This window comes from Dunckerocampus dactyliophorus, chromosome 9, assembly GCF_027744805.1.
Source record: "Dunckerocampus dactyliophorus isolate RoL2022-P2 chromosome 9, RoL_Ddac_1.1, whole genome shotgun sequence".
NCBI lineage: Eukaryota > Metazoa > Chordata > Actinopteri > Syngnathiformes > Syngnathidae > Dunckerocampus > Dunckerocampus dactyliophorus.
Genome location: NC_072827.1, coordinates 2765055 through 2790396, shown reverse-complemented (window position 1 = coordinate 2790396; position 25342 = coordinate 2765055). Strand labels below are relative to the sequence as shown.

The following is a 25342-nucleotide window of genomic DNA, read 5'->3' as shown; positions in this document are numbered from 1 at the left end:
GAAGCATGTTTGGACATCTTGACCAGCATTTTGTCCTGTTAGCTAACAGGCGTGCTTGTGTTGCAGCTCCAGGAGCACGACTCACGAGTAACTTGGCGTCGCTGAGTGCGGAGGAGCTAAACATGGCACTGTCTCGCTTCGTCAGGGAGGCGTGCAGGCCCAGTGGGGAGCGCTACTCCCCGGACAGCATCCTCTACCTCTGCTTGGGCATCCAGCAGGTTGGGCATGGTTTTTACTCTTTTAGTCTTTAAAAAAAAAAAAAAAGCTGTTGTTGTTGTTCAAGTGACTTTAAAGTAGGGCTGCATGATTTTGTTGCTTTAGACTTGAGATCGCAGTTCTGTGGGGTGATTTATATTTATTTAGATTATTTTTTGTTTTGTTTTTACACACACACACATTGAGGGCCATGTCCTTTCCTCTGAAAGAAATCACTGTTTTCATTATCATTATTGTTGGACTCTTCATTGTCTTCCTCTGGTTGAAATAAACCTGCAATGGCCTTTCTGACATTTTACATGGAAGGTCCCGGAAGGACAGTTGATGGAGGGCTTTCTAAGGAGGAAAAACCACTGCTCGTTCAAGCCACAATACACCCATGCACATACACTTGTGCACAAAGTTTGGGAACACCTGCAGGTGTTCGCAAACGTCTGGAGGGGAGTTTAATAAAGAAAAATCAAAGAGCGCAGTGAACTTCACCGGCCAGGCTAGCAGAGCCAACTCGCCCCGGCCAGTGAGGTTTGCTGGGGGATGAGGAGAGCGAGCAGGAAGTGTCGGCTGTCATGTGGTCAGTGCAGTCCTTGAGTACAAAAGAAGTGCTTTTAAAAAGTCTGTTTACAAATTAGGTCATATGTTAATGTGACTCGAGTGCAGTTTTTTTTTAATATATATTTTTTGGTGCAGCCCTACTTTTAACTCATTCAATCCCAGCCATTTTTCAAACGACAACGCCTTCAGTAGTGGCCATTTTAAACTATTTTGACTGATCTTTCAAGAATTTTGAACACAGAATATTGTGTTGTATGGCTATATAAACATGGAACCTACCAAAAGAAAGATTACACTCCCGTTTTTCCTCCAGGAAAAAAAAAAGTTTGTACCTTTTTCCGTTCTTTAGTAATCAGCAGTAGAACATAGGTAAGTTTCAGGAAAATATCAGTTCCTGACCTAAAAAAGGGAGACTACAGCTTTTTGTGATAAAGATACATTTCAAGCATAACTTACACTTTGACACATATTTTTTACTTTTGTGACACCTCAAATATCTAAACAACTATACCAACACAAAAATTGGGTTGTTTTACATCAAAATAACCATTTATTTACAAATATGACATCATTTCAGTATTTTTCCAAACTATATATAAGAGCTTGTGCTGAGCAAAATATTTTTAACCAAAAACATTTTTATTTAATTGTGTCATTCATAAATTGCTTGCTTGTTTTAATTTGTGAAACTTTAAGCTTAATTTGTTGCAGAATACAATTTTAACATTTTTAAGTTAAGTGCGTCTGGGCTCTTACTTTGAAGGCTGGTTAAGTAGTTCTGGTATCCGGGGTAGGGCCTGAGGTTCATTTTGCTGGTAAGCTGGAAACTCTTTTAAATATTGCTAACTTTAATAAATAACATTAACATAACAAAAATATTTTTGTTTAATTTGTTGTTTTAATTTGTTAAATTGTATCGCTATCAGTTTTTTTTTTTTTTTTTTTTTTTTTTTTTTGTTAAACCGGAAGTCAACAAAATGAGGAATTGTGGCATATATTGGCTCTGACCAGTGACGTCAACCACACAGTTAACTTTGACGGTGCCATTAATGAACGACTCGACCAACCATGTTTTGAACAACGCATATTTAACGGTCGGTGAGCCAACAGCGGGCTCAGAATTTAACCGGTGGCTAGGGACAAACCAGTGGTTAAAATAACCGTGTTTTGAACGACCGTGCCCTGCTCCACACACATTCCTCCATGCTCTCTCACTTCCCTCCTTCCTGCCATGTGCGAGTTGTCCGTTAACATGATCCCTGCCGAACTCTTATCAAATGCATTTCTTCCGGTTTTATGGCTTAAATTGCTCTGAAGTGCTAATGCATTAGTGGAGGGTTGCATCATCACCTGTTTTTGCCTCGTGGAAAAAGAATGTATAAATACGTTGTTGGGATCAGGTGTTCTTGATTCTAAAAACGTATAAATACATCTTTGGTATTGAATGAGTTAATCATATCCTTTTTTTGTGGTCATGTGATTTTTAAAATAAGGAAACATCCACAAGAAAATGTTTTTTATCATTTGCAACAACAGAGTCCCTCAGTTTAGAGGTGCTACTTTAACATTAAAACAAACATTAAATGATGTGTAAAAAAAATAAATGTATTCACATAAATAAATACGCGATATTTTTTGGCCGACAAGAATGTGCGTTCTTTGCCTAAATCAAAAGAATTGGTGCCATTTTGGGACGGGGAACCAAAGTTTGTGTGAGTGTTTCTCTTAGGATACATTGAGCGATGCGCAGCTCTCCCTCCTGCTCCACATGGCAGCAGCTCTCAGCATGGCTGCCGATTGCCGCTCACTCTTTTCTGTACTTTTGGAGGCGGTGCCAAGACAACTCTAGTTTTGTGACTTGGGATTTTGTAACAGGTATTTGTAGCTTCATGGACAGGTTTATCTCATTTCTATTCCTTTTTGCATGTTCTTCCAGGCCTCATTGGGATTTACTGTTGATTTTATGTTGAATAGTTTTTGTGGTGGTCATTTGGTGTCCAGTGATTTTAACATTTTGCTGTTCACATCCTGACAAAAGTGATGATGATTTTAATATGAGGACACTCTTGTGGCATCCATCTATTGGAGCCTTTAAAAAACAAAACAAAAGTAAAACCTGTTGGGGTTTTTTGTTTGTTTTTTTGTTGTTGTTTAAAGCATCTCCACACCAAAGGCCGAAAGGATGACCTCTTCAGCGATATTTGCTACCAGCAGTTTGGGGAGGAGCTCAACAAGGTCCTGAAGGACTGGAAACCCAGCGTGCTTCTTGATGGTGAGTGAACCCACGTTGTTGTTCTATAATTTTAATTAGTGTCTAATGATTATAATTATTTTGCTGTTCACATCCTGACACGCTGTGATTGTACATTGTTATATGAAGACAGCTGTGTTGTTTTTGCACAACCACACAGCTAATAAGTCTTAAGTTTCAATGGATTTGTGATGTACGCTGCCCCCTGCAGGCTCTCTGTGGGGTCGCGTGGAGGAGCAGAGTCTGTGGAGCAGCCGTCAATTGGGAGACCAGACCCCTGCCAGCCTACTGCGCTCTCTGGTCTACCTGAACACCAAATATTTGGGCCTGCGCACTGCCGAGCAGCACATGCGCCTGTCCTTTGCCAACGTCTACGGCCCAGACACGGTCCATCCTGTCCTGTCCATCAAGTCGACCAGCACCTGCATCCGCGTGCCTTCCGTCTCTCAGGATCACAATGGTGTGGCCTTCGTTGCTGCAAATTGAATTTCTATTTCTGTTTGCTGATGTGAACAAGCGTAAAAGTGCTCCACTTTGACATTGACGTTGTCTTTTAGTTGTAAAGGAGTCTCGTAAGAGAAAGTTGGATGATGGTGACTGTGAAGCGGGTGACGACACAGGACCACGTGTCCCCATCAGGAAGCACGAGCGTCACCTTTATGAGCTCTACAGGTCCAAGTGGTACGTTTGTCACTGTTGTCATACGATGGCGTAAGATTTTGATTTATTACTGTTAATTCTACAATTGCTGTTTATTTAGCTAAAGATGACAGGATTTTAAATGGAAGCAGAAAGGCTGCTATTTCCTAAATGTGAAAATTACTAGGGATGTCCGATATGCCGATGTTGTCCATCTCTCAATTTCCGATACCGTCATCAGCCGATAACGATACCGATATGTGTAAAAGCACACGTCTCCTTTTGTGGAATTAGCACGCATCTGCTGTGAAGCTAATGGATACAGCATCAGCGGTTAGCTTCTCAATGTCACTGTAAACAACATTGTATAACATCTGAGAAAATACTTGCAATTACGCTTAGGCTGTGACATTTGTTTTAGAAGTCGACAGAGTAGCCATTTACATGTTTTTGAACATCAAAAAGTCCAGGGAAGAAGAAAATGTGCCATAATGTTCATGTATGCCACGCACCCTTAGTGCAGCAGCAGGCTGTATTGGTTTCCACGCCACACTACAAATTGCATGTACACAGTAATTCCGGGCCAAAATTAACATTTTTAAAGATTTTACATTTCATGAAATTACATCTGCAGATATTAAAGTGAATTTGTATCCTACACACCTTTTGTCTTGTCCTGCAGCTCTGATCCATGACTTTGAAAGGCTTAAAGTTGAACTTAACATTTAAAGCCGTCGTATGAGCTGATGTGGTCCAACACTAAACATGTAAATCCCATGCCAATTGAACAGAAATAAGTCATCTACTGAACAAACATGTATACGAATGAAAATACACCCGATATCATTTGAAAAAGCAGCATTTTCACGGATGTCCCCACGAACTCTCCTAATCGAGCACGCGCACATGGTGTCAGATTTTACCGTCCCTTACTGCTGGGAATTGTAATTAACTACTAGTGAGGATACGCAGAATTAAAAAAAAATGGATGAATGGAAGGAGTGAGCTAGCTTGCTACTACCCACCTATGGTTTTGTTTACACGTTCGGTGAGGTTGTCATTCGCGCCCCGGAAAATGCGGGAGCCCATAGGCCTATACAGTATACAGCATTATGTTTACTATTGGCTTTCATTATAGGGAAAAATCCCAATTTGATATTGATACTGACCGATACTACATTTTTAAGCCAATATTGGGCAGATATCATCGGTGGCTGATATTATCGGGCATCCCTAAAAGTTACATATAACATTACATATGCCTTCATATTTAAACTAGCTCAATCGATTAAAATATGTAATCAGATTTTGTCCATAGTTAACTCATAATTAATCACAATTAATTGCAGATAGTTTTTATCTATAATAAGTAGGGTTGTAAATCTTTGAGGTAAACGATTCAAAATGAATCTGGATACACAGGATAAGATAAGATTAAAAAAACACTACTATATTTTAAAGACTGAACGATTTGATTTGATACGATTCAACGGCTACATCTGTAGATGTAGACATTAATCTTATTATAAAATACAGAAGCCAGTTCTATAAAAGTAGCATTCTTACAATATTCTCAAATGTGTGAGACCACCGGGCCACGGGAAACATTCAGGCGCAATGATTGAAACAAAAATGAACACTTAAAATGATGTAGTTATTTACTAATTATTTTATTTAAGTAAATGGTTAGGAATTTTGGAAATATGGGCCATTATTTTATTTTTAAAAAATAATACACAGTTAGAAATCTCAGTTTTTGCCTGTTTAATGCGTGCGGCAATGTGTCCCACTTTGTTCGGCCGCCCTTGAACACACCATCTAACTTTCTTCCACGCTGCACAAGATAGACTACTATACTGTATTTTTCCCCCTTTGACATATTTGTTCCATATGTGCGAATGCATCAAGGTAAGATCTGATGACCTGATTGAGTGCTAATGTGCACATTTGTTCGCCACATAATCAACAAAGTTCGGGCTCCTGCTGGTAGATGGTGGGTCTGTGTTCATTTAGTGCTTTTAAGTTGATGGTGTTCCTGTCTTAATTTTACACAATACGTCATAAGTAAGATCAATTAAATCCCTACAATGTACACTAAGTCTCCAACTTACGAACACAATTGGTTCCAGACGACCGTTCTTAAGTAGGGGAAAAGGTAATATTACCAATGATATAGGTACTGCATGTACATGTATACATATACAGTATATGTGTATGTATGTAAATATGAGTTTGGATGCAGTAGTAATATTAAACGAGGATAATTAATGAAAAAAACTAATAAAAATGATATAATAATACGTAATGATAAATGTTATTTACCTTTGAAGAGGAGTGGTCGAGCATGCGTGGTGGTGGAGGAGGAGGAGTTATTGAAAAAAAGGACAAATCGTCGTCGTTAGACTCTTCTAAAAGAGGTAGTGTTCTGTGGGTGGTGTAGAATTAAGCAGGCCTATTAACTCTTCATAAACTTTAATCACATGCTCTGTCCGGGTTGTATCATAAAACTCAAAGCCTTCCTCTCTCCCTGTGTTCCTGTATCTGTTGGTCCCATTAGCAGTGTCACAGTGCCCTCTGCTGGTCAGGCATGTATAAATATGGGTTTGCGTCAAGCATGTACCAGTATAAATATGGACTTATAAGGCAAAACACATGAAAAAATAGACCAGTCGGCTTGTGTTCGTATCTCCAAATGTTCGCACGTCGGATGTTCTTTAGTAGGGGACTTAGCGTACGCATGTTTTGCTGATGTGTATCTTTCTTTACCGGTGACTAGTTAGTGTGCTGCTAATGCTATTTACGTCCATTCTGGTCTTCTGTCATGGTCACATTGACACAACCCTACAAGTAGCTGTCCTTTGGTTACCTTACAGTTGTTAATGCCAATGTTTTCTGACCCGGCGCTAATTAGACTGCAGCGGTTATTTGCCTGTTTAGACCACGCCCACGGCGACTCTGTGGTTAATTGCGTAGAGGCAATCATCGGATCCTTCTAAAAATATTTGTCAATGGTTTTGCCTTGAAGGATCAGGGCCTGTAGAAAGTCCTGTGATTAGAACTTCATGCTGTTCACATCCTGAAGCTCAGTGATGACTGTTTCTCATGAGGACTTCCTGCGCATCTTCACCATATGAGCAGTCACAGCTTAAACATTCACCATTGGCTCTCACCACTCCTCCTTTCTCCTCCCCTCTGACATTCTCCTCCAAACCCCCACAGCCCGCCATTGCTGCAGGAGCGCTCGGATGTCTTCTACGTTCAGCCCGATCCCACTTGCGACCCCAACGGGATGCTGTGGTTCACCTCCACGCCAATGGAACCCCAAATGCTGGAGAGCCTCCTCGCCAGAGTCCTCCTGGTCCGCGATGTATACACGGACACGCCACGCTTGGAGGAAGAGAAGGGGGAGGAAGGTGGAGATGAGGGGGAGTAGTAGCGAGTCTTATTTGGACCGGTAGATTGTTAGTAGATCCACAGGTGGGCGATAGTGAGTAGCACGTGTGCTCTTCCAACATTTTGTTATGTAATCTGCCTTCATTCCTTCCGCCACTACCCGCCGCGTCCTCCTGGCGAGGGAACGACATCCGCAGGGAAGCTGGATGAGCCGCTAAGAACGGGAAGAGAAAGGACTGGGATTCAAGTGGGTAAAGAGGGATGTGTGTTGCTGGGGCTGGATTCACTTGTTTTAAAAAAAAACAAAAAAAAACGGTTCTGTAGGATCCGGACCACCGCTCAGAAGACAATTAGGGAATGTTTTTGCTCGCTCGACTCAAAAGACAAAGTCTAAATTTGAATGCCGGTGAGGTGATTAGCAGGTTAACCGCAGCCAATGGGAAGCAAGTTGGGAACAGACAATCACTGCAACTTTGGTGTGTCCTCTTGGCATCCTTTTCACCCACAAACAGAGGTCCTTGAACGCCACCTCAGATCCCATAGTAGACACGCCCGCCCCCCCCCCCCCCCCCCCCCCCCCCCCTTTATAGCGTTAGTTAATCCAAAGTAACCCAAATGAGTCACCTTTGGAGACATTAAACCACGCAAAAAGAAAACAATGACTGCAACCAGCCACCAGAGGGCGTAACAGTGTGGGATCACTACACATGCTAGGCTAAGCTGCACGCTAACATGCTGCCTTTCTCCATTCATGTCCTGTAGCATTATTGTACGCGCTGGCGGCCTTGGTAGGTTTGGCGGCTGCTCTTCAAAAAGGAGGTCACATGAAGTGGGCTTGTCGCAAAAGGGACAAAACACCCTTCTATTTTCTTTTGAATATTTATTTATCCTCCTGTTTCTGTGTCCTCTTTGCTTTGTTTTGGTTTTTTGTTGTTTTTTTTTTTTTTAAAGGGGCTCCAAATTCACTCCACTGATGTACACGTGCACAACGAGCTACTCAACTTGAAGGATGTGCTCATCTGTTTTTTTTTTTGTTGTTGTTTTTTTAAGTTTGAAATTGTTCTCAGCCTCAGTGAAGCTGATTTGCTTTGAGCGTTAATTCATTCGTTATCGGAAACAAGTTTCTCCTAGAACTAAACTCAGGTTTGCTTTGAAAAGATTTGCCATGAAATAACTCCGGTTTGTATTTCTTCCAGGCTCTTCTGGCTTGAAATGATCTTGATGGCCATTAAGGTCGAATTGATGAGTTCTGGAGCATCTTTGGAGTTAACTGCAGAACCTCAGCGCCACTTGGCTGCTCCTCTCAGCAGAGGACGTATGCATGAGGTTCTGCTCTTTAGTCCACTTGAACCTCTTACAGGGACACTGGTCGGGTCGCTTCCTCAGTACCGGACTCAAATCGGAACCTTTAATAAGCGAGCCCCTTGGAGGCGACACTGCTGCAGCGGGCGGCGGTGTTGCCGGGCTCAGACTCGGGTCGGCGCGTGTGAATGTGCCTCAGTGTAAATAGTGAACGTCTGACACGTCTGGTGTGTGTGTGCGTGGACTCCTCTGCTGGTGCGCTCGTGTTCAATAAATGATTTCTTTTCTTTTTTCTAACCGCACGCCTCACTTGTCTTCATTCCTCTAGTTCTGGAAAGAACCAAACATGCCTTTTTATTTGTACGTATAAGGTCATACTCCAAAGAATGAACTTTTAAAATTAACTCATTCAATCCCAGCCATTTATCAAAAGACAACCCTTTCAGTAGCGGCCAGTTTAGACTATTTTGACTGATCTTTCAAGGCACACAGAATATTGTGTTCTATGGTTATATAAACATGGAACCTACCAAAAGAAAAACATCTTTCATCAGGGGGGAAAAATGTTTTTCTACCTTTTTCTGTTCTTTAGTAATCAGCAGTAGAACATAGGTAAGTTTCAGGAAAATATCAGTTCCGGACTAGAAAAGGGGAGGAAAAACGGCTTTTTGTGAAGATACATTTCAAGCATAACTTTCACTTTGACAAATATTTTTTGCTTTTGTGACAGCTCAAATATCTAAACAACTATACCAACACACAACACAAAGGGGTTGTTTTACATCAAAATAACAACTTACAAATATAACACCATGAACTATTTAGAAACTTCACATTTGGAGCTGAAGTGTGTGTGTGTGTGTGTGTGCGCACGTGCGTGCACATGTTTACATTTCCCTACAATGCGTAAACTTTTGCACGCTACCCTCCACGCTTTCACTTTCTTCCTGTGTGATTTTTTTGTTTGTTTTCCCATTCACATTATCATTCCCTGGGTTGGGGGTAAGGTCCGGCCCCCACCTCTGGAGGAGTTAAAGTATCTCGGGGTCTTGTTCACAGGTGAGGGAAGGGTGGAGTGTGAGGTCGACAGGCGGATCGGCGCAGTAATGCGGTCGCTGTACCCCACTGAACTCTATACTGCAATGACCCGGATCGCTTGCTGCGCATTGTAGAGTCCCTCTATATAGAGGGATTCTTGCGCATTGGAGGCCTGAAGCCACCGGAAGTATAAAGTAGCCATGTTGATTCACCCGAAACAAGAAAGCCTAATAACGAATGAGTTCGAGATGAGTTCGAGATGCCGTCTTGTGCTGCTATTAATGGCACAAATCGTGATACTTGTGAAAATCGCGAGAAGGGACTTACATTTCACAGGTAGGTAAATGCTTATAAATAATACAAATAGTTTTAAAAAAAAAAGATACTTTAAATCTGTAAGCATCTTTTCATCTAAGTAGTTGTAAATTACCCCTTATTCTCCTTTAGATTTCCACACTGCAATGCTCAACTTCTAAAGCAATGGGTAGTAAATATTCGGAGAGACAGGTGGATTCCTGCAGCCAGATCGCAACTCTGTTCGTCATTTCACCGAGGAGAGCTTGGACAGGACCGGCCAGACTGTTAGATGACGACAAAATGCAATTCCAACAATATTTGACTTTCCTGATAATAATAAGGTATGCCTTGCATTTAACTTTGATACTACGTTCACATCGAGAGGAGCCAGTTGAGGAAGCTTGGACATCTTGTCCGTGAGGTGTTCCGAGCATGCTCAGCCGGGTGAAGGCCCCGGGGCAGACCGAGGACACACTGGTGGGATTATGTCTCACAGCTGGCCTGGGAACCCCTTGGTGTCCTCCCAGTGGAACTGGAAGAGTTAGCCGAGGACCAGCAAGTCTGGACTTCCCTAGTGAGGCTCCCTCATGAAGTGGTAGATTATTTTTATTGTGCCTAGTTCACATGTAGTTGCATTATTTAGTTGACTTGCATTGCTAACGGAGGTGTATGAATGTTTTGTCACTGGCTTCTTCTTCCTTTTGTATTGTTAATTTGTATCTGATTGGTCCACGATCGCCAGACTTCCTGCATTCCACACAATCTCAAAATGTATAAAATGCCGGGCAGGGAAAGAAAGGATGCTTATTGCAGCTGCGCTGTTGTAAGACCCGCTTAGTAGTAGGCATACAGGAACTGTTATAGGCCCGGACGTCTGTACTAGATCTTTTTGTCAGGAATAAATCTCACCGGTTCATATTCTTTGGTTTGGTTATTTAGACTCTCATATCCTCCGATAGAAACTCACGCTTCACTCACTGATCTGTATAATATATCTGGATAGAAAATGGATGGCAGGATGATCCCTGCCGAGCTCATATCGAATGCACTTCTGCCACCTAGTGGCCGTTTTTATAGCCTAAAATTGTCCTGAAGTGAAACGTATCACTGGAGAGTTGCGTCATCACCTCTTTGCCTCTCGTGCATAAAGATGCATAAATGCATTGTTGAGATTGGCCGTTGGGGTTTATAAAAACGTACTACGGCATAGCTATTGAATTAGTTAACTTGAAGTAGAAGTGCACTTTTTGGAATTTTGCCCATCATCCACAATCCTTATGAGACATGAACACACGTCTTTCTCTTTTCTGTGCATTCTAAAGATATAAAAAGTGATGAAAAAAAAGAGGCAGCTAAGGATGCAACTATTTCCACCTATAAAGCCTTCTAAAAAAGCGCCAACGCTCCATTTACATAATGTGACCTGCATATTAACCAAGCTACTGCAACATTGTTACGCCCACAAAGTACATTACGGGCGTAGTGACACATCACCCTCGTGACTAACTTCACCAAAGTGGTGATAATGCCTCTTTTTAGCAGTTTTTGTATCTTTGGAATGCACAGAAAAGCGAGATGTGTTCATGTCCATCATAAGGATTGAGGATGATTGGCAAAATTCCAAAAGTGCAGTTTTCCTTTAAAAGCTAACTTAGAAAAGAATGAATACTGTTACACAAATGATGAGGGGGGAAATCAAAACAAGATGTGATCTTTCAGTGAACTGCTGCCAAACAAAAACGTACAATGAATCTCCTAGCCGGCCCCAAGAATGCAGGTTTTTGGTCCAAATGATTTTTTTTCAGCAGAAAACCATGTTCCCTTTTAGTGGCAAATAATTGACAAATATGTGATAACACACTACATACAATTTTTACATGTTCTTGATGATTCACTGATGTTTTTTCCTCAAGCTTTCAGATTTTGCACTTTGTTCAGAGGTCCTTAAATGCACCATAGTTGCCATGAGACGTGAAAGTGATACAAAGTCCATATATTTTGGAGCTGACAAGCATTGGGGCTACGATGGGTGTCCAAAGTGTAGCCCGGGGACCATTTGTGTCCTGCAGGTTGTTTCTGAATTGGCCCGAGGCTTATTCTAAAAATACAATTCAACTAGAGTTAGAGGAGGAAAAGGTTGAATATGAAAGGTTAATACGAATACCGTAACACTGTCTTAGAGCTGCAGCATCTCCAAGTTGAATCGCTGATTACCGTAATCGTTTATCCAATTAATCGACAACTATTTTGCTATTTGATTAATCGTTTCATTTAAAATACAAATGTGCTCGGATTTCAGCCTATTTCCTTACTCAAATGCAAAAAGTTTAAGCTCATAGCTCAACTAAAAAAAAAAAAAAAATTAAAAAAGGTTACTGAGTAACTGCGCCATTCTTTTTAATGAGCTGAAAATGGGTATGTGCGTGCTTGATGCCAGTGTTTCCAGGCTGCTAGTGGGAATGTTGCTCCAGGTGGTGAAGATGGCTTCACGGAGGGCATCCGCTGTCTGGAACTCATGTCCATTTTTGTAAACTCCCCAAATGTTCCTAATTGGATTTAGATCAGGATGGTGGTCCAAAAGAGTGAGCTTATTCAAATCAAATCAATGTTTATTTGTTTAGCACCTTACAACATCCCAATGGTGCTTCACAAGAGTAAAAACAGGTTATAGCAAATGAGATCATGGTACGATCTAATAAGATAGAATAAAAACAACTAAAACAAAATAAAAAATGAAAATACAGGCACAGAATCACAACTAAAGTACAGTAGTACCTCACATAACGTAAACCTCCTTTTACGGAAATTCCACTGAACGTAAAGAATTTATGTAAAGTTTTTGCATCGTATTGCGAAAGAAATTCCATATAACGTAAAGCGTCAAGTCGGTGCAAGTTCAGAAATTCTCATTGGCTGATTATCAGGGCACCGCCTATGCTCTCATCTCATTGGCTGACTTATCCAGCGTGTCCGTGTGTCTGTGTGAGAGACATGCTGCTCCCTTCAACCTCCTTTCATCATAGTCCCCCCTAAACTAGTTTGCACGCATTGAAATCTCTTCTTAATGTTTCTTAATGCAGATGGACAACTCCTGTACGACTGAGAGCCTACACAGATACTTTTCTTTGTGTTAAAATGGCCGTAGTCATGGGCCCTTAACCAAGTGTAAGTGAGAAGAAAAAAGGGAAAAGTTGTCGATAGAAACCAAGCAGGAAGTGATCCAGAAATTTTGATGCTTCACGCTCTCATTGGCTGATTATCGGGGCACCACATCTGCTCTCATCTCATTGGCTGATTATCGGGGCACCGCCTACGCTCTCATCTCATTGGCTGACTCAGACAGCGCATACGTGAGTTTGTGTGATTGACAGGCTTGTCCCTTCAACTTCCTTTCCTCTTCGTAGTCGCCCTTAAACTAACTTAAACAATTAAGTTAAGTTACAAATTAAAATTTTGCACACAGCATTATCGTGTAGTGCGTGTGCGTTTGTCTGTGAGATCAGCTGACTCTTCGACTTCGACTCGACTCAGGCTAGTCCTCCTCCTCCTTCCTGCCTCCACTTGCGCTCCTGATCAAGACATCTCATGAACGATAAGATTGTTTTTGTTTTTCAGTTTTATTCATTTACAGTAATCTTATTTATTACCTTATTTTATATTGGAATGTTATTCTACTATGTTTATGATAACGTTTTCTTATATTTTCCCACCATATTTGGTGGACTTTGAATATTTTGAAGGCCCAAAGGTGTGAGTTTGGGAAGATCTTGAAACGGATTAGGCTATTTACATGTATTTTACGCTTCGTATAACATAAAAACCATATAACATTAAAGGTATAACGCATTATTTACGTTGTAGGGGCGTCTACTGTACTTATAATCATCATGTGTCATAAGCCAGTCTGAATAAATGAGTTTTTAAAAGAGGTTTAAAAACTGACAACTCTAGTAGTAGATCGTAGTGCAGGTGGAAGGGACTTCCAAAATGTGGGGGCAAAAGCACGATTGCCCCATTTTTTGTATTTCATCCTTGGGACTTCTAATGTGTGTTGAGAAGAGCGCAGGGCCCTGGAGTGGTGACGGACAGTTGAAAGTCACGTAGGCCAACACAGTGTTCTAGGTGGGAGATGAGGACTGAGTGAAGGTCTAAAAGCACCAGCACTACAGAGTTTTGAGCATCAAGGGCTGTGAGGATGTCATTGTGTACTTTCAATAACACGCATTCTGTGCTGTGACGGGTTCTAAAGCCAGATTGAAAATTTGTTAGCAATATTATGCATAGACATATGACTGGAGTTGTGAGAAGACAAGTTTCTCCATGACCTTGGACAGAAAGGGCAGATGTGAGATTGGACGCAAGTTGGACAGACTTGATGGGTCTAGGTTCGTTTTTTTAAGAAGTGGTCTAACTACAGCTTGCTTAAGGGCAGTGGGGACAATACTCAGCCTGAAGCAGCTGTTCATAAATAGAACAAGGCTGGGACCAATGGTATCTATAACCTCCTTTATCTTTGCAGGGATAACGTCTAGAGGCCAGTTGGTGGGGTTTAACTGTTGGACTGATTTTTTAGGAAGAGAAGTGGAGATTGGCTCAAAGTTCTCAAAAGTGTGTTTTACAGGCGAGTCAGGCAGACTAGCAGTTGAGACCTTCGGGATGGAATGTCTGACTGTTGCAACCTTGTCCATAAAAAATTGTTGAAGTGTACTACATGTGCGTTCAGAAACATTAAAAACAGCAGTGACAGGGTTCATAACAGAATGAATGGTGCTAAATAACACTCTGGGGCGATAGCTATTGCTAGAAATGATGTTTGATAAATATTTTGTTTTTGCTTCCTTCACGGTTTCATAGTAAGTGTCAAGACTGTCCCTTAAGATGCCCAGTCATACAGGAAGTCCATCCTTCTTCCATTTGCGCTCAGCCTGCCTACACTGCCGTCTCAGGGCGCGAGTGGTTTCATTTAACCACGGGTCAGGTGTGAGTCTGGTAGCTTTGTCCTTAAATGGTGCCATGGAGTGCAGGATCTGGGAGCATGTGGAATGGATAGAGGAGAGGAAGGCTTAGGTCTGTGCCTGAGAATGCAACAGCAAAGCCATTGGCTGTTGTGGAGGTGATAACCCAGCAGCGGGAGGTGGGAGCAGGTTTAGGCGCAGCTGGAGGTGCTAGCGTCTGGAAGCAAATGAAGCAGTGATCAGAAATAGGAACATTCCGTATATTAGTAACTGACACAGATAGTCCATGGGAGATGACAAGGTCCAGTGTGTGCCCAAGCTGATGAGTGGGACAAGCAATAGACTGGGTGAGATCCATAGATTCCAGCAGAGAATTAAAGCATCAAGCCAGCTGATCTGAGGGCGATCAGACATGGATGTTAAAGTCACTACAGATCAGTATATTATCAAACTTTAACATGATTTCTGCCAAAAACTCAGAAATCATTTATAAAGTCTTTAACTTGGGTGGGCGATAAACCACAGCACATAAGACGGGACTGGACAGTGTGAGTACAAAACACTGTAGCTCAAAGCTGGCATAGGCTTTAGTGGAGAGTAGGCGCCACTTGTAGGTCTGCTTGTAAACAGTAGCAATACCCCCGCCCCTCCCAGACGGCTGCGGCGTGTTGAGGAAGAAATAGTTTGGGGAGGGGCGTCTCTGAGAAAGCGCTGTTGTCACGTGGGCAAAGCCAGGTTTCCGCCAGGAAAAGCAAATCAAGTTTGCTAGAATGGATAAAATCATTGATAAAAGTCTTATTATTCAGTGATCTGGTGTTAAAAAGAGCCATACGAAGTGAGCTCCAGTTATCCTGCAGCGGAGTGGAGGGAGCCACAGGGCAGAGACAGTTTTGAGCACGTCGCCTGGAAGCAGACTCCGGGGCTAACTGGTTTTAGCCACCGGTAGTATTAGATCGTTGTCCCACGCTGCTATGGCTCCAGCCAGCAACAAATTGCTCTTACGAGGGGGCGGTAGAGCCAGCTAGGTCCTCATTCTGATGTGTAATTCACCCCTCTTTCCGTGTCTTCTGTGGCGAGATTTACCGGGAAGTGGGCTGATACGTCTCAGGTGTGGTGGTATAGACGCCAGAAATGGTGGTGGAACACATTGCATGTGGTGCCGATGTCAAGGAGTGTCAGGCGATCATAAACAATAACCGGCGACACAACATTAAAAACCACTATGTATAGGAGCAGGCGGCGAGCCACACAGCGGCGCCATCTTGCTTCCTCTGGAAGAAGTCCTTTTGTGAAGCGCAGTGTTCTGTTGAAAAAGCCGGTCTTATCACGCAGACGAGGACCTTCAGTCATGAGGAATGCCTCCAACATCGCCACATAGCCGGCTGCCGTTTGACACCCCTGCACAACCTGAAGCTCCATTGTTCTATTGAAGGATCATGATCGCGCCTCCTCCACTGTACCATGTGGAAAACATCTCAGTTTGGATCTCCTTCTCATGGCAGCCACGTTGGAAGCCATCAGGACCATCAAAAGAGAATTAAACTTTCACCTTTCAATGTCCCATGTTTGGTGCTGTCCTGCAAATTGCAAACAGTTTTTCGTTCTTAAAAGCCTTCTCTTTCTCTGGCAGATGCTGTCTGGTGGTTACTGGACTGCACTCGGCCCCAGTAGCAACCTTCATGTGGGCTGAGGACGGTCCTGTGTCTTGAAGGGCAGCCAATGGGATCCTCCGGCTCATTTTTTTGGTGGGTCTAACGATTGACTGTTTTATTCCATGACCCTCAGGATGTTTGAAATGTCTTACTGCGTCCAAACTCTGCTTATGCAGCTCAACAATCACACCACGTTCAAAGAGAATGTTTTTTTGGTGCTTTTGCTTTAGCAGGATAAGCCGAGCATATTTGTTCAACTTTTGACAATTTTTTGTGATGTTTTGTATTAATTTTTTTTTTTTTTTAAACCTAGTGATGAAGCGGTTCAGTGCCATGACTGCCAAAATGTCCTGGGAGGGAAAGGTGAGCTCATCCAGCCGTTCATGCATGTTTGCTACTTGCTTGTTGTTGCTTCTCATCGTTTTGTGGATTTTTGAGGGGTAAATGAAAACCCAAATCACCAAAATGCACAAGTGCACTTCGGGTTTGCTCATCAGAGCTAGCTGATGTGCTTGCTGACATATTTAACCTGTCGCTTGCACAAGCATCTGTACCGACCTGCTTTAAGTCCACCACCATAGTGCCCGTACCCAAGAAGAGCAACGTGACCTGCTTGAATGACTATCGCCCTATAGCACTCACTCCTATTGTTATGAAGTGCTTTGAAAGAATAGTCATGACCCACATCAAAAAGAGCATCCCGGACACTGTGGACCCTCTACAGTTTGCATATCGCCAGAACCGGTCCACGGATGATGCAGTCAACACTGCCATCCACACAGCCCTTTCTCACCTACAGGGCCAGGACACCTACGTCAGAATGCTATTTATAGACTATAGCTCTGCTTTTAATACAGTCTGCCCCCACAAACTCACAAATAAGCTCCTCCCACTTGGCCTGTCACCCTCCCTCTGTAACTGGGTGTTTAACTTTCTAACAGGCAGGCCCCAGTCAGTCAGAGTCCACAATCGCACATCCAGCTCAAGAATCGTGAGCACTGGGACCCCACAGGGGTGTGTGCTGAGTCCGCTCCTCTACACGCTCTTCACCTACGATTGCGTGGCCTCCCAGAACAACACCAGCATCATTAAATTTGCGGATGACACTACAGTCATCGGACTGATCACTGGTGGTGTTGAAACATCATACAGAAGAGAGGTGGCGGACCTCATAGCTTGGTGTCGTGATAACAATCTCCTTCTCAATACAGATAAGACTAAAGAGATGATCATTGACCCAAGAACAAGGGAAAAGGAGCCGCATAGACCCCTGTTTATTGATGAGACTGAGGTGGAGAGGGTGAAAACCTTCAAGTTCCTTGGCACACACATCAGCGAGGACCTCACCTGGTCTCACAACACCCAACAAATTCTGAAGAAGTCCCAAAGGAGACTGTACTTCCTGAGAAGACTGAGGAAATTTGGCATGTCCACCACAATCCTGAGTTGCTTCTACAGATGCACTATGGAAAGTGTCCTTACCGCCTCCATCACTGTTTGGTACGGTAACTGTACAACACGTGATAGGAAGGCACTCCAGCGGGTGATCAAGACCTCACAGAACATTGTTGGGGCAGCCCTCCCCTCACTGCAAGACATTTATAAATCTAGAGTCCTACGAAGAACACACAACCTCATCAAGGACAGCACACATCCACAACACTCATTATTCACACTCCTACCGTCAGGCAGACGCTACAGGAGTTTGAAGTCCAGGACCACAAGGCTGGCAAACAGCTTTTACCCACAGGCCATCAGGCTTCTCAACGAAGCACTCGCACACGCCGCACGCAACACACGCACACACCCATAGCACTTTATTTATTTATTTATTTATTTGTATTATTTATTTGTATTAATATCTCTTCTGTTGTTGTTGCTTAATTTATTGGTATTTATGTTTCTTATGTTCTTATTCTTTCTTGTGTTTTCTTTCTTTTCTTGGGAGAATAAACAGAATAAGAATATCATTGCATGGTATAACTGCCTGTTTTACTGTGCACATGACAATAAAACTCTTGAATCTTCAAAATGTACTGGGTTACTGTTGTGATGGCTTCAATACCAAACTAGTCACGCCCCCCAGAGTTATTTTTGGCCTACAGGTTTAGCAAATGACTTTACCAATGTGGTTAACACTACTACATGCATAGCCAAGTCATTACCTGTGCAGCCTGCAGTCAGCAGGTGGCGCACTGCAACTGCATTGTAAAGTTGGCAACCAAAAGAAAGCCGTGTATGAGAGATGATGCAACCTTTTTTCTAGATTAAAGATGGAATTTTAGGAGAATCTAGTATTTTTTGGGGGGACAATAAAGTTGTTGTATTGCTGGTATAACTTTTTTTTTTTTAGATTAAAAGTCTGAATTTTAGGAGAATAATCTGTTAAGGTTCGGCTGTGCCGGGTTTTGGATTCCAATATGCAGAGTCGAAGCAGTCCGTTAAACAACGTTCATTATAACAAAAGGTGACCACCTAGCCGCACAGTGGCTAGGTGGTTAGCACGTTGGCCAATACAGCCTGGAGATCGGGAAGACCTGGGTTCGATTCTCCCCTGGGCATTTCTGTGTGGATGCATGTGTGGGTTTTCTCCGGGTGCTCCGGTTTCCTCCCACATTCCAAAAACATGCATGTGAGGTTAATTGGAGACTCTAAATGGTCCATAGGTATGAATGTGAGTGTGAATGCTTGTTTGTCTATATGTGCCCTGCCATTGGTACCCCGCCTGTCGCCCGAAGTCAGCTGGGATAGGCTCCAGCATGCCCCCGCGACCCTAATGAGGAAGAAGCGGTATAGAAAATGGATGGATGGATCTTTAATTACCCACCCAAAGCTGTTACTTTTAGTTGTATTATCCTCCCAACATTCCTCCATCACATCCTTGGCCAGATGTCCATGCCTACATCCTTTAAGTCTACTCCAGTATGTCAACATAAGTTGATCTCTTCTCAGGTCATACGCTACTTCTCCTAACTCCACCTGCATTGCTTTCATTGGTGTTGATGTGATTGCACCTGTACTTATCCTAAATGCTTTGGGAAGATTTCTTTCTATTTTCATTAAATGTGTTTTAGCTGCAGCTTCATAAACAAAACTTCCATATTCTATAGTTGCTCTCATCAAAGCTCTATATTTACACATCAGTGATTGTTTATCTGCCCCCCACTCCTTACCTGTGACAGCTCTCATTAAGTTTATTATCCTCTTACATTTCTCTTCTACCTTTTCCACATGGGTCTTCCATGTGCCTTTCTGATCGAGCCACATACCAAGGTATTTCAAATTGTCTACGTTTGCAATGTTTTGTCCATACAGCATCAGGTTCTGATTTTTCATGCCTTTTTTCCTGGTAATCATCATGTAACATGTTTTATTGGGTGATAGCTTAAATCCCCAGTCATATGACCATTGTTCTATCTTCTTTATTGCTTCCTCCATTTTACTTGTCACATTTATAGAATCTCGTCCCCTTGTCCAAATAACTCCATCATCTGCATGTAGGGCCGACCCAATCCTTCTATCCAGATTCATGAATATATCATTTATCATTACGTTAAACAAAACTGGGCTAGTTACACTCCCCTGTGGAATACCATTTGCTATACTGTATTCTTCTGACATCTCTGATCCTATTTTTACTTTGAATTTTCTGTCCGATATGAAATCAAGGACCCAGTTATAGAACCTACCTCTAATTCCCATCCTATTCATCTTAATCAATAAACCCTCCCGCCACATGGAATCATAAGCCTTTTCAACATCAAAGAATACAATATTCATCAAGTCTTTCATTTGAAAGGTTTTCACTATTTCATGACTTACTCTCACTACAGCGTCCATTGTTGATCGTCCTTTTCTAAACCACACTTATAGTTTGCAAGTAACTCTCGACTTTCAAGGAAATAATCAAGTCTTCTGACTAGAACTTTCTCCATCCATTTGCACAGATGTGATGTTAGAGCAATAGGTTGATAGTTCACACAATGCTTTGGATCCTTACTGGGTTTATTAAATGGTCAAATTAAAGCACTTTTCCATTGCTTCTGTATTTTCCCTTCTTCCCATATCTTGTTAAATAAATAAAATATTTTTCCCAACATATTTTCTGGTAAGTTCTGGAACATAATATAACTCAACTGGTCTTCTCCTGTTGCAGTATCTTTACTTTTATTTCATCCTATTAGCAATTCATTGATATTCATTTCAACATCCACCACACTCTCCTCACCATCCTGTTGTAGAAACACATCCCTATTTGGTTTTAACATCCTCTCCTTCCCTCGTCTATGATTAGCATCCAGATGGTCTCCACTACGCACCCCCGCAAACTTTTCCCCCCGCACATTTGCTTTTTCTTTATCAGTCCCAGCCATTGTTCCATTATCTTCTAATGCAGGTATTTGAACAAACACCTTTTCCCACTCATCTTCAGCATTGACCATACATCTCCTATCTTGATTTCCCTTCCAATGGCAGAGCAATAATCCCTCCATGCGTTTGTTTACTGTTTTTAATTCCTCTTGGGGCTATAGCTTTTTTCCTCTCACCTGGCTGAGGTTCTTCCTTAAACTTCTTAGTGCGCTATTTCTTTCTTTTCCCGCTGTTGTGCACTTTTCATTCCACCATGGAACCATTTTCCTTTCCCTCCAACTCACTTCCAAGGTATACTTTTCATTGCTGCATCTAAGATCTTATTTGTCATCTTAACTGTGCATTCCTCCATATCACCAATGCTTTGCTACATTCCTCCCTGAATTTTCCCCAATGCGCTTTTGAAAAGCACCACTTTTTATGTCTGGGTCTTTCTTGGATATCTACTTCTGCGTTTATTGTACAACTTCTGGGGAAATGATGACTTCCTAAACTTGTGCTTTCATTTCCGTACCATTCACAGGAACTTGCCAAGCTATGTGAGAGCAGAGTTAAGTCAATGCATGACATTCTATTTGAGCGTATATCTATTCTTGTTCCATTTCCCTTGTTGAAGCAGACTAACTGTCTGATATCCATGAGTTCTTCTACTACTGCTCCATTGTGATCCGTTTGCTTACTTCCCCATCAACTATGATGTGCATTAAAGTCCCCACACCAGATCTCTCTACCACCATGCCTCCTTATTATCTTCCCCATTGGTTCAACACCTAGTAGTTTACAGGGGTTATATATATTCATAATGATTATATTTCTATTTGCTTGATGTATTTCAACAATCACACATTCTATTTCATTTGCTGTTGTTATTCTAGTATATATTATTCCATCCCTCACAAATGTTGCACACCCTCCCCCTTGGTTGTCTTTTCTATGGAATGGTCTGATTCATAGCCATGCAACACATCCTCCAGACGGGGTCTAAGCCACGTTTCTTGCACACATATCATATCAGGTCTTTTGCTACTTTCTCTTCTACATTTCTTAAGTTCTTGTCCATTTGCTATTAAACTTCTTGCATTCCATGGTAGGATGTGGAGTACCATTATGAACTTAATGAACGTTCTGAGGTCCTGCATCATCGTGTATAGTCAACATACTATGTATTTCTTCTGCTTTCCTGTCTTTGATGTTTAAATATTGTTCTGCCGCTTCCACAACCGTTTTGATCCTGTCACTTTTCCTTTCCTGCCTCGTGGCCACATTGATGACTTTACATATAAAAGCTACAAAGTTCTTTTTATTTACTACTAATGTGTCTTCTTCAATTGCACACTTATGATTACATTTCTGTTGGGGAGCATTCCATTCTGATTGAGATCTTCTATGGCGTGTTCTCTGAGGAAGTCCTGCTGCATGTTCTGCATGTTCTATATGAGTTTCCTGATTCTCTACTGGTTTATTTTGCTTAATTACACACATACCTATATTCTTTACTGCTTCAGCATATGATACCTTATTCTCTCTTTGGTATTTTTGCACTTCTTTGGCATGTCTTTGCACTTCACAGCCGCCATATGCGGCACTATGTTCTCCTCCACAATTGCAACATCTTAGTTTAGCATCGCTAGCACACTTCCCATAGTCATGTTCTCCACCACACTTTGCACACCTTTGCCTCCACTGACATTGCTGTGCTGTGTGTCCCATTCTCTGGCATTTGTAACATCTTAGTGGTTGAGGAATGTACTCCCTCACCCTAAAATTCATACATCCTATACGCATGTCTGTCGGTATTGTCTTTTCAAATACAAGTAATACAGACAAACTGTCACTTTTTACTCCTCCTCTGCTGGTTTGGAGTCGTCTAGCTTCTGTTATTTTGCCACCTCTTATTTCTCTCTTCACCTCATCCATGGACATTTCCATCGCTACGTTTGATAAAACTCTTATTGCTGCTGCCTCTCCTGGTATGTGTACTTTTATTTCTCCTCCATCAAGGTACTTCAATCTCATAATGTTTTCTTGCTGTCTTTTATTTGCTGCTGATATTAGTATTCTTCTGTTATTGAGCATTTTGGCGTATTTAACTTTCCCTATTTCTTTTTCAATTGCTTTAGTCAGATGAACTGGATGAAAATGTCCTTTATCTTTGCTCATTGTAATAATAACTACAAAAAGGTTATCAAGCTGGAGGAAGTGGTGGACATATTTTCCAAGAAAGATGATGCTGAACGAGCAATAGGTAAGGCTGAAACACATTGTAGTGGTTCATATAGTGTAGGCCTGTGGAAATAGCATCCCCCACTGAAGCCATGGCATGCTCATCGCCCAGCAAACTGATGAACTTATCTAAATAGGGCAAGCTTGATGTTGGCATTTTGCCCTTAAGCTTGTCATTTGGAGGAAATAACATTGTTGTTATGTCTGTCCAAAATATGCATCACAAAACTTTTTTCGGGCTCCAAATGCAAAATCTTCCCTGCTCCGGGAGGGGCGACACCCACCTCCCACACCCTCCCCCCCCGCTCGGTTGCTTCGCTCCCTCGCAAAAGGTCCGTTCATTCAGATTTTTGAAAAATATCTGGTTACGGGCCTGTTGTGACCATGACTGTTTCCTTGCTGTTTTAACGTGTGTGTACTCCATCTCCTCTGCCCCTTCGTCGCTAACATCATCTGAGCTACAGCCCATTGTTACACTCACGGTACAGTTTGGTTGCACCCGCACTTTAGCTCCCTCCGCTCCACCGCCACCAGCTCTTCGTATCTCTTTTGGTTTGTTGTAGGTCGTGGCGCACCGGTCTCGTCGTACCGGGCCCAAATAGGCCGTCGGCCGAGACCTATGCACTTCCCGCAACCCACCTCCAGTCCAGATATCAAACCTCTCAACTGTATAGTCAACACTTATTGAATTCCTTATCTCGCACTTTTCACGCTTCAATTTCGGCGCCGTCCCTTGCGCTGTAGTTTAGGAAGGGAAGCTGGCTAATTGTCTGCAGGTGTGTCCAATTCGCCCTCCTGCAGACTCAGGGGTGTGCTGCAAAGAGATGACACCAGAGGGCAGCAGAGCAGCATCATGACATAATCGTGTTTTTTTTTTACACTTACAGTAAATTGTAACACTGCAGGTATAAAGTCGTACTTTTATGATAGATTAAAGATACGAGAATACGAGAATAAAGTAGTATTTTTTCTGACAAAGTTTTGCAGGTGTAACAAAATTTTTGGTAGATTGAAGCTGAAATTTTAAAAGAATAAAGTGTATTTTTTTCCTCAAGTTGGAAGTTTGCAAGAATGTGTTTTTTTTAGAATAAAGTAATATTGCTGGTAAAAAGTCATACATTTTTCTAGATTAAAGATGGAATTTTAGAAGAATCTAGTATTTTTTGGACAATGAAGTTGTTATATTGTCAGTATAAAGTGGACTGGTGGCCAGCCAATGGCAGGGCACATATAGACAAACAAGCATTCACACTCACATTTATTCATTCATACCTATGGACCATTTAGAGTCACCAATGAAGCTAACAACCCGGAGAAAACCCACGCACACACGGGGAGAACATGCAAACTCCACACAGAAATATATATATATATATATATATATATATATATCATCAAATGATCAAAATGATCAATCATCATCAATGATCAATCATCATCTCGTCAATGAAGTTTTTAATTTGCTCCGTGATATTCTCCTTTGCTTCTTTCTCTTCCTCAAGGGTGGTGTGAAAGGCAGCATTATCCTTCAATAGTGCCTTGATATCATCCTGTAGAATGTTGATATCATTGCATCATGATATTTGTTTTTTGTTCAAGAATAAAGATGTAATATTGAGGCTATAAAGTTGTACTTCCCCCCCAAAGTCAATAAAGTAGTATTGTTTTTTATCAATTTGTTTTTTAAAGAATGAAGACGTACTGTTGCTGGTATGAAGTCACTTCTCCCCACTCGATTAAAGTGGGAATTTTATGGCAACAAAGTAGTTTTTGTTATTATTTATTAATTCATTTAATTATTATTATTTTTTCATGATTAAAGTACTTGAGTGTAGTTGTTGTTTTTTCGTTGTTGTTTTTAGATTGAATTAGGTTTTTTCCAGATGAAATATTGTGTATTTTTTGTTGCTTGAAGGAGGAAAAGGCTTCTTGAGACGTCATCTGTACTTCTGTGAAGAAGGTGTCGGACGTTTCGCTCCTCATCCGAAGAGCTTCGTCAGCGAACTATCAAGTGCTGGTAGCTTAGGCCTTAAATACAGTAAGAGTGGGCGGAATTGGTGTGCCAACACCCTCCTCCTATTGGTTCCTTACACTAAGACCGACACCTTATTCACAGAAGTACAGATGACGTCTCAAGAAGCCTTTCCCTCGTTGGACAACTCCTGTACGACTGAGAGCCTACACAGACGCGTTTTTGTTGCTTGGTGAACAGAACCCAACAACCCTCTCACACTTTGTCATGCCATGCACACTTTTCTCCAGTAGGGGGCGATGTGGTGGCGCTTCTGAGCTCCGTATGACCTCCACTGACCTCATTGATGGGGGAGGAGGAACCAGGATCAGAGGTGGGTGACACCATCTTGCTCTGTTGGCTTCTCTTGTGGATCAAAGTGAAACCAACATGGACGCACGTCCCCCCCCCCCCTCGCTGCTTATCACCTTCCCTCTGACGC

The 25342-nt window shown here is 42.0% G+C and overlaps 1 protein-coding gene across 3 annotated transcripts in view; it reads left to right on the top strand.

Moving 5' to 3' along the window:
- zmym2 (zinc finger, MYM-type 2) overlaps positions 1 to 7602 on the top strand; it is a 33794-nt gene extending 26192 nt beyond the window's left edge. For all 3 annotated transcript variants that reach the window (XM_054788028.1, XM_054788026.1, XM_054788027.1), the window contains exons 21-25: positions 67 to 218; positions 2926 to 3040; positions 3231 to 3479; positions 3577 to 3700; positions 6878 to 7602. In XM_054788028.1, coding sequence (XP_054644003.1) covers positions 67 to 218; positions 2926 to 3040; positions 3231 to 3479; positions 3577 to 3700; positions 6878 to 7091 — 854 coding nt within the window. In that variant the 3' untranslated portion in view covers positions 7092 to 7602. The remainder of the gene's footprint in view (positions 1 to 66; positions 219 to 2925; positions 3041 to 3230; positions 3480 to 3576; positions 3701 to 6877) is intronic.
- Positions 7603 to 25342: the final 17740 nt, after the last annotated feature.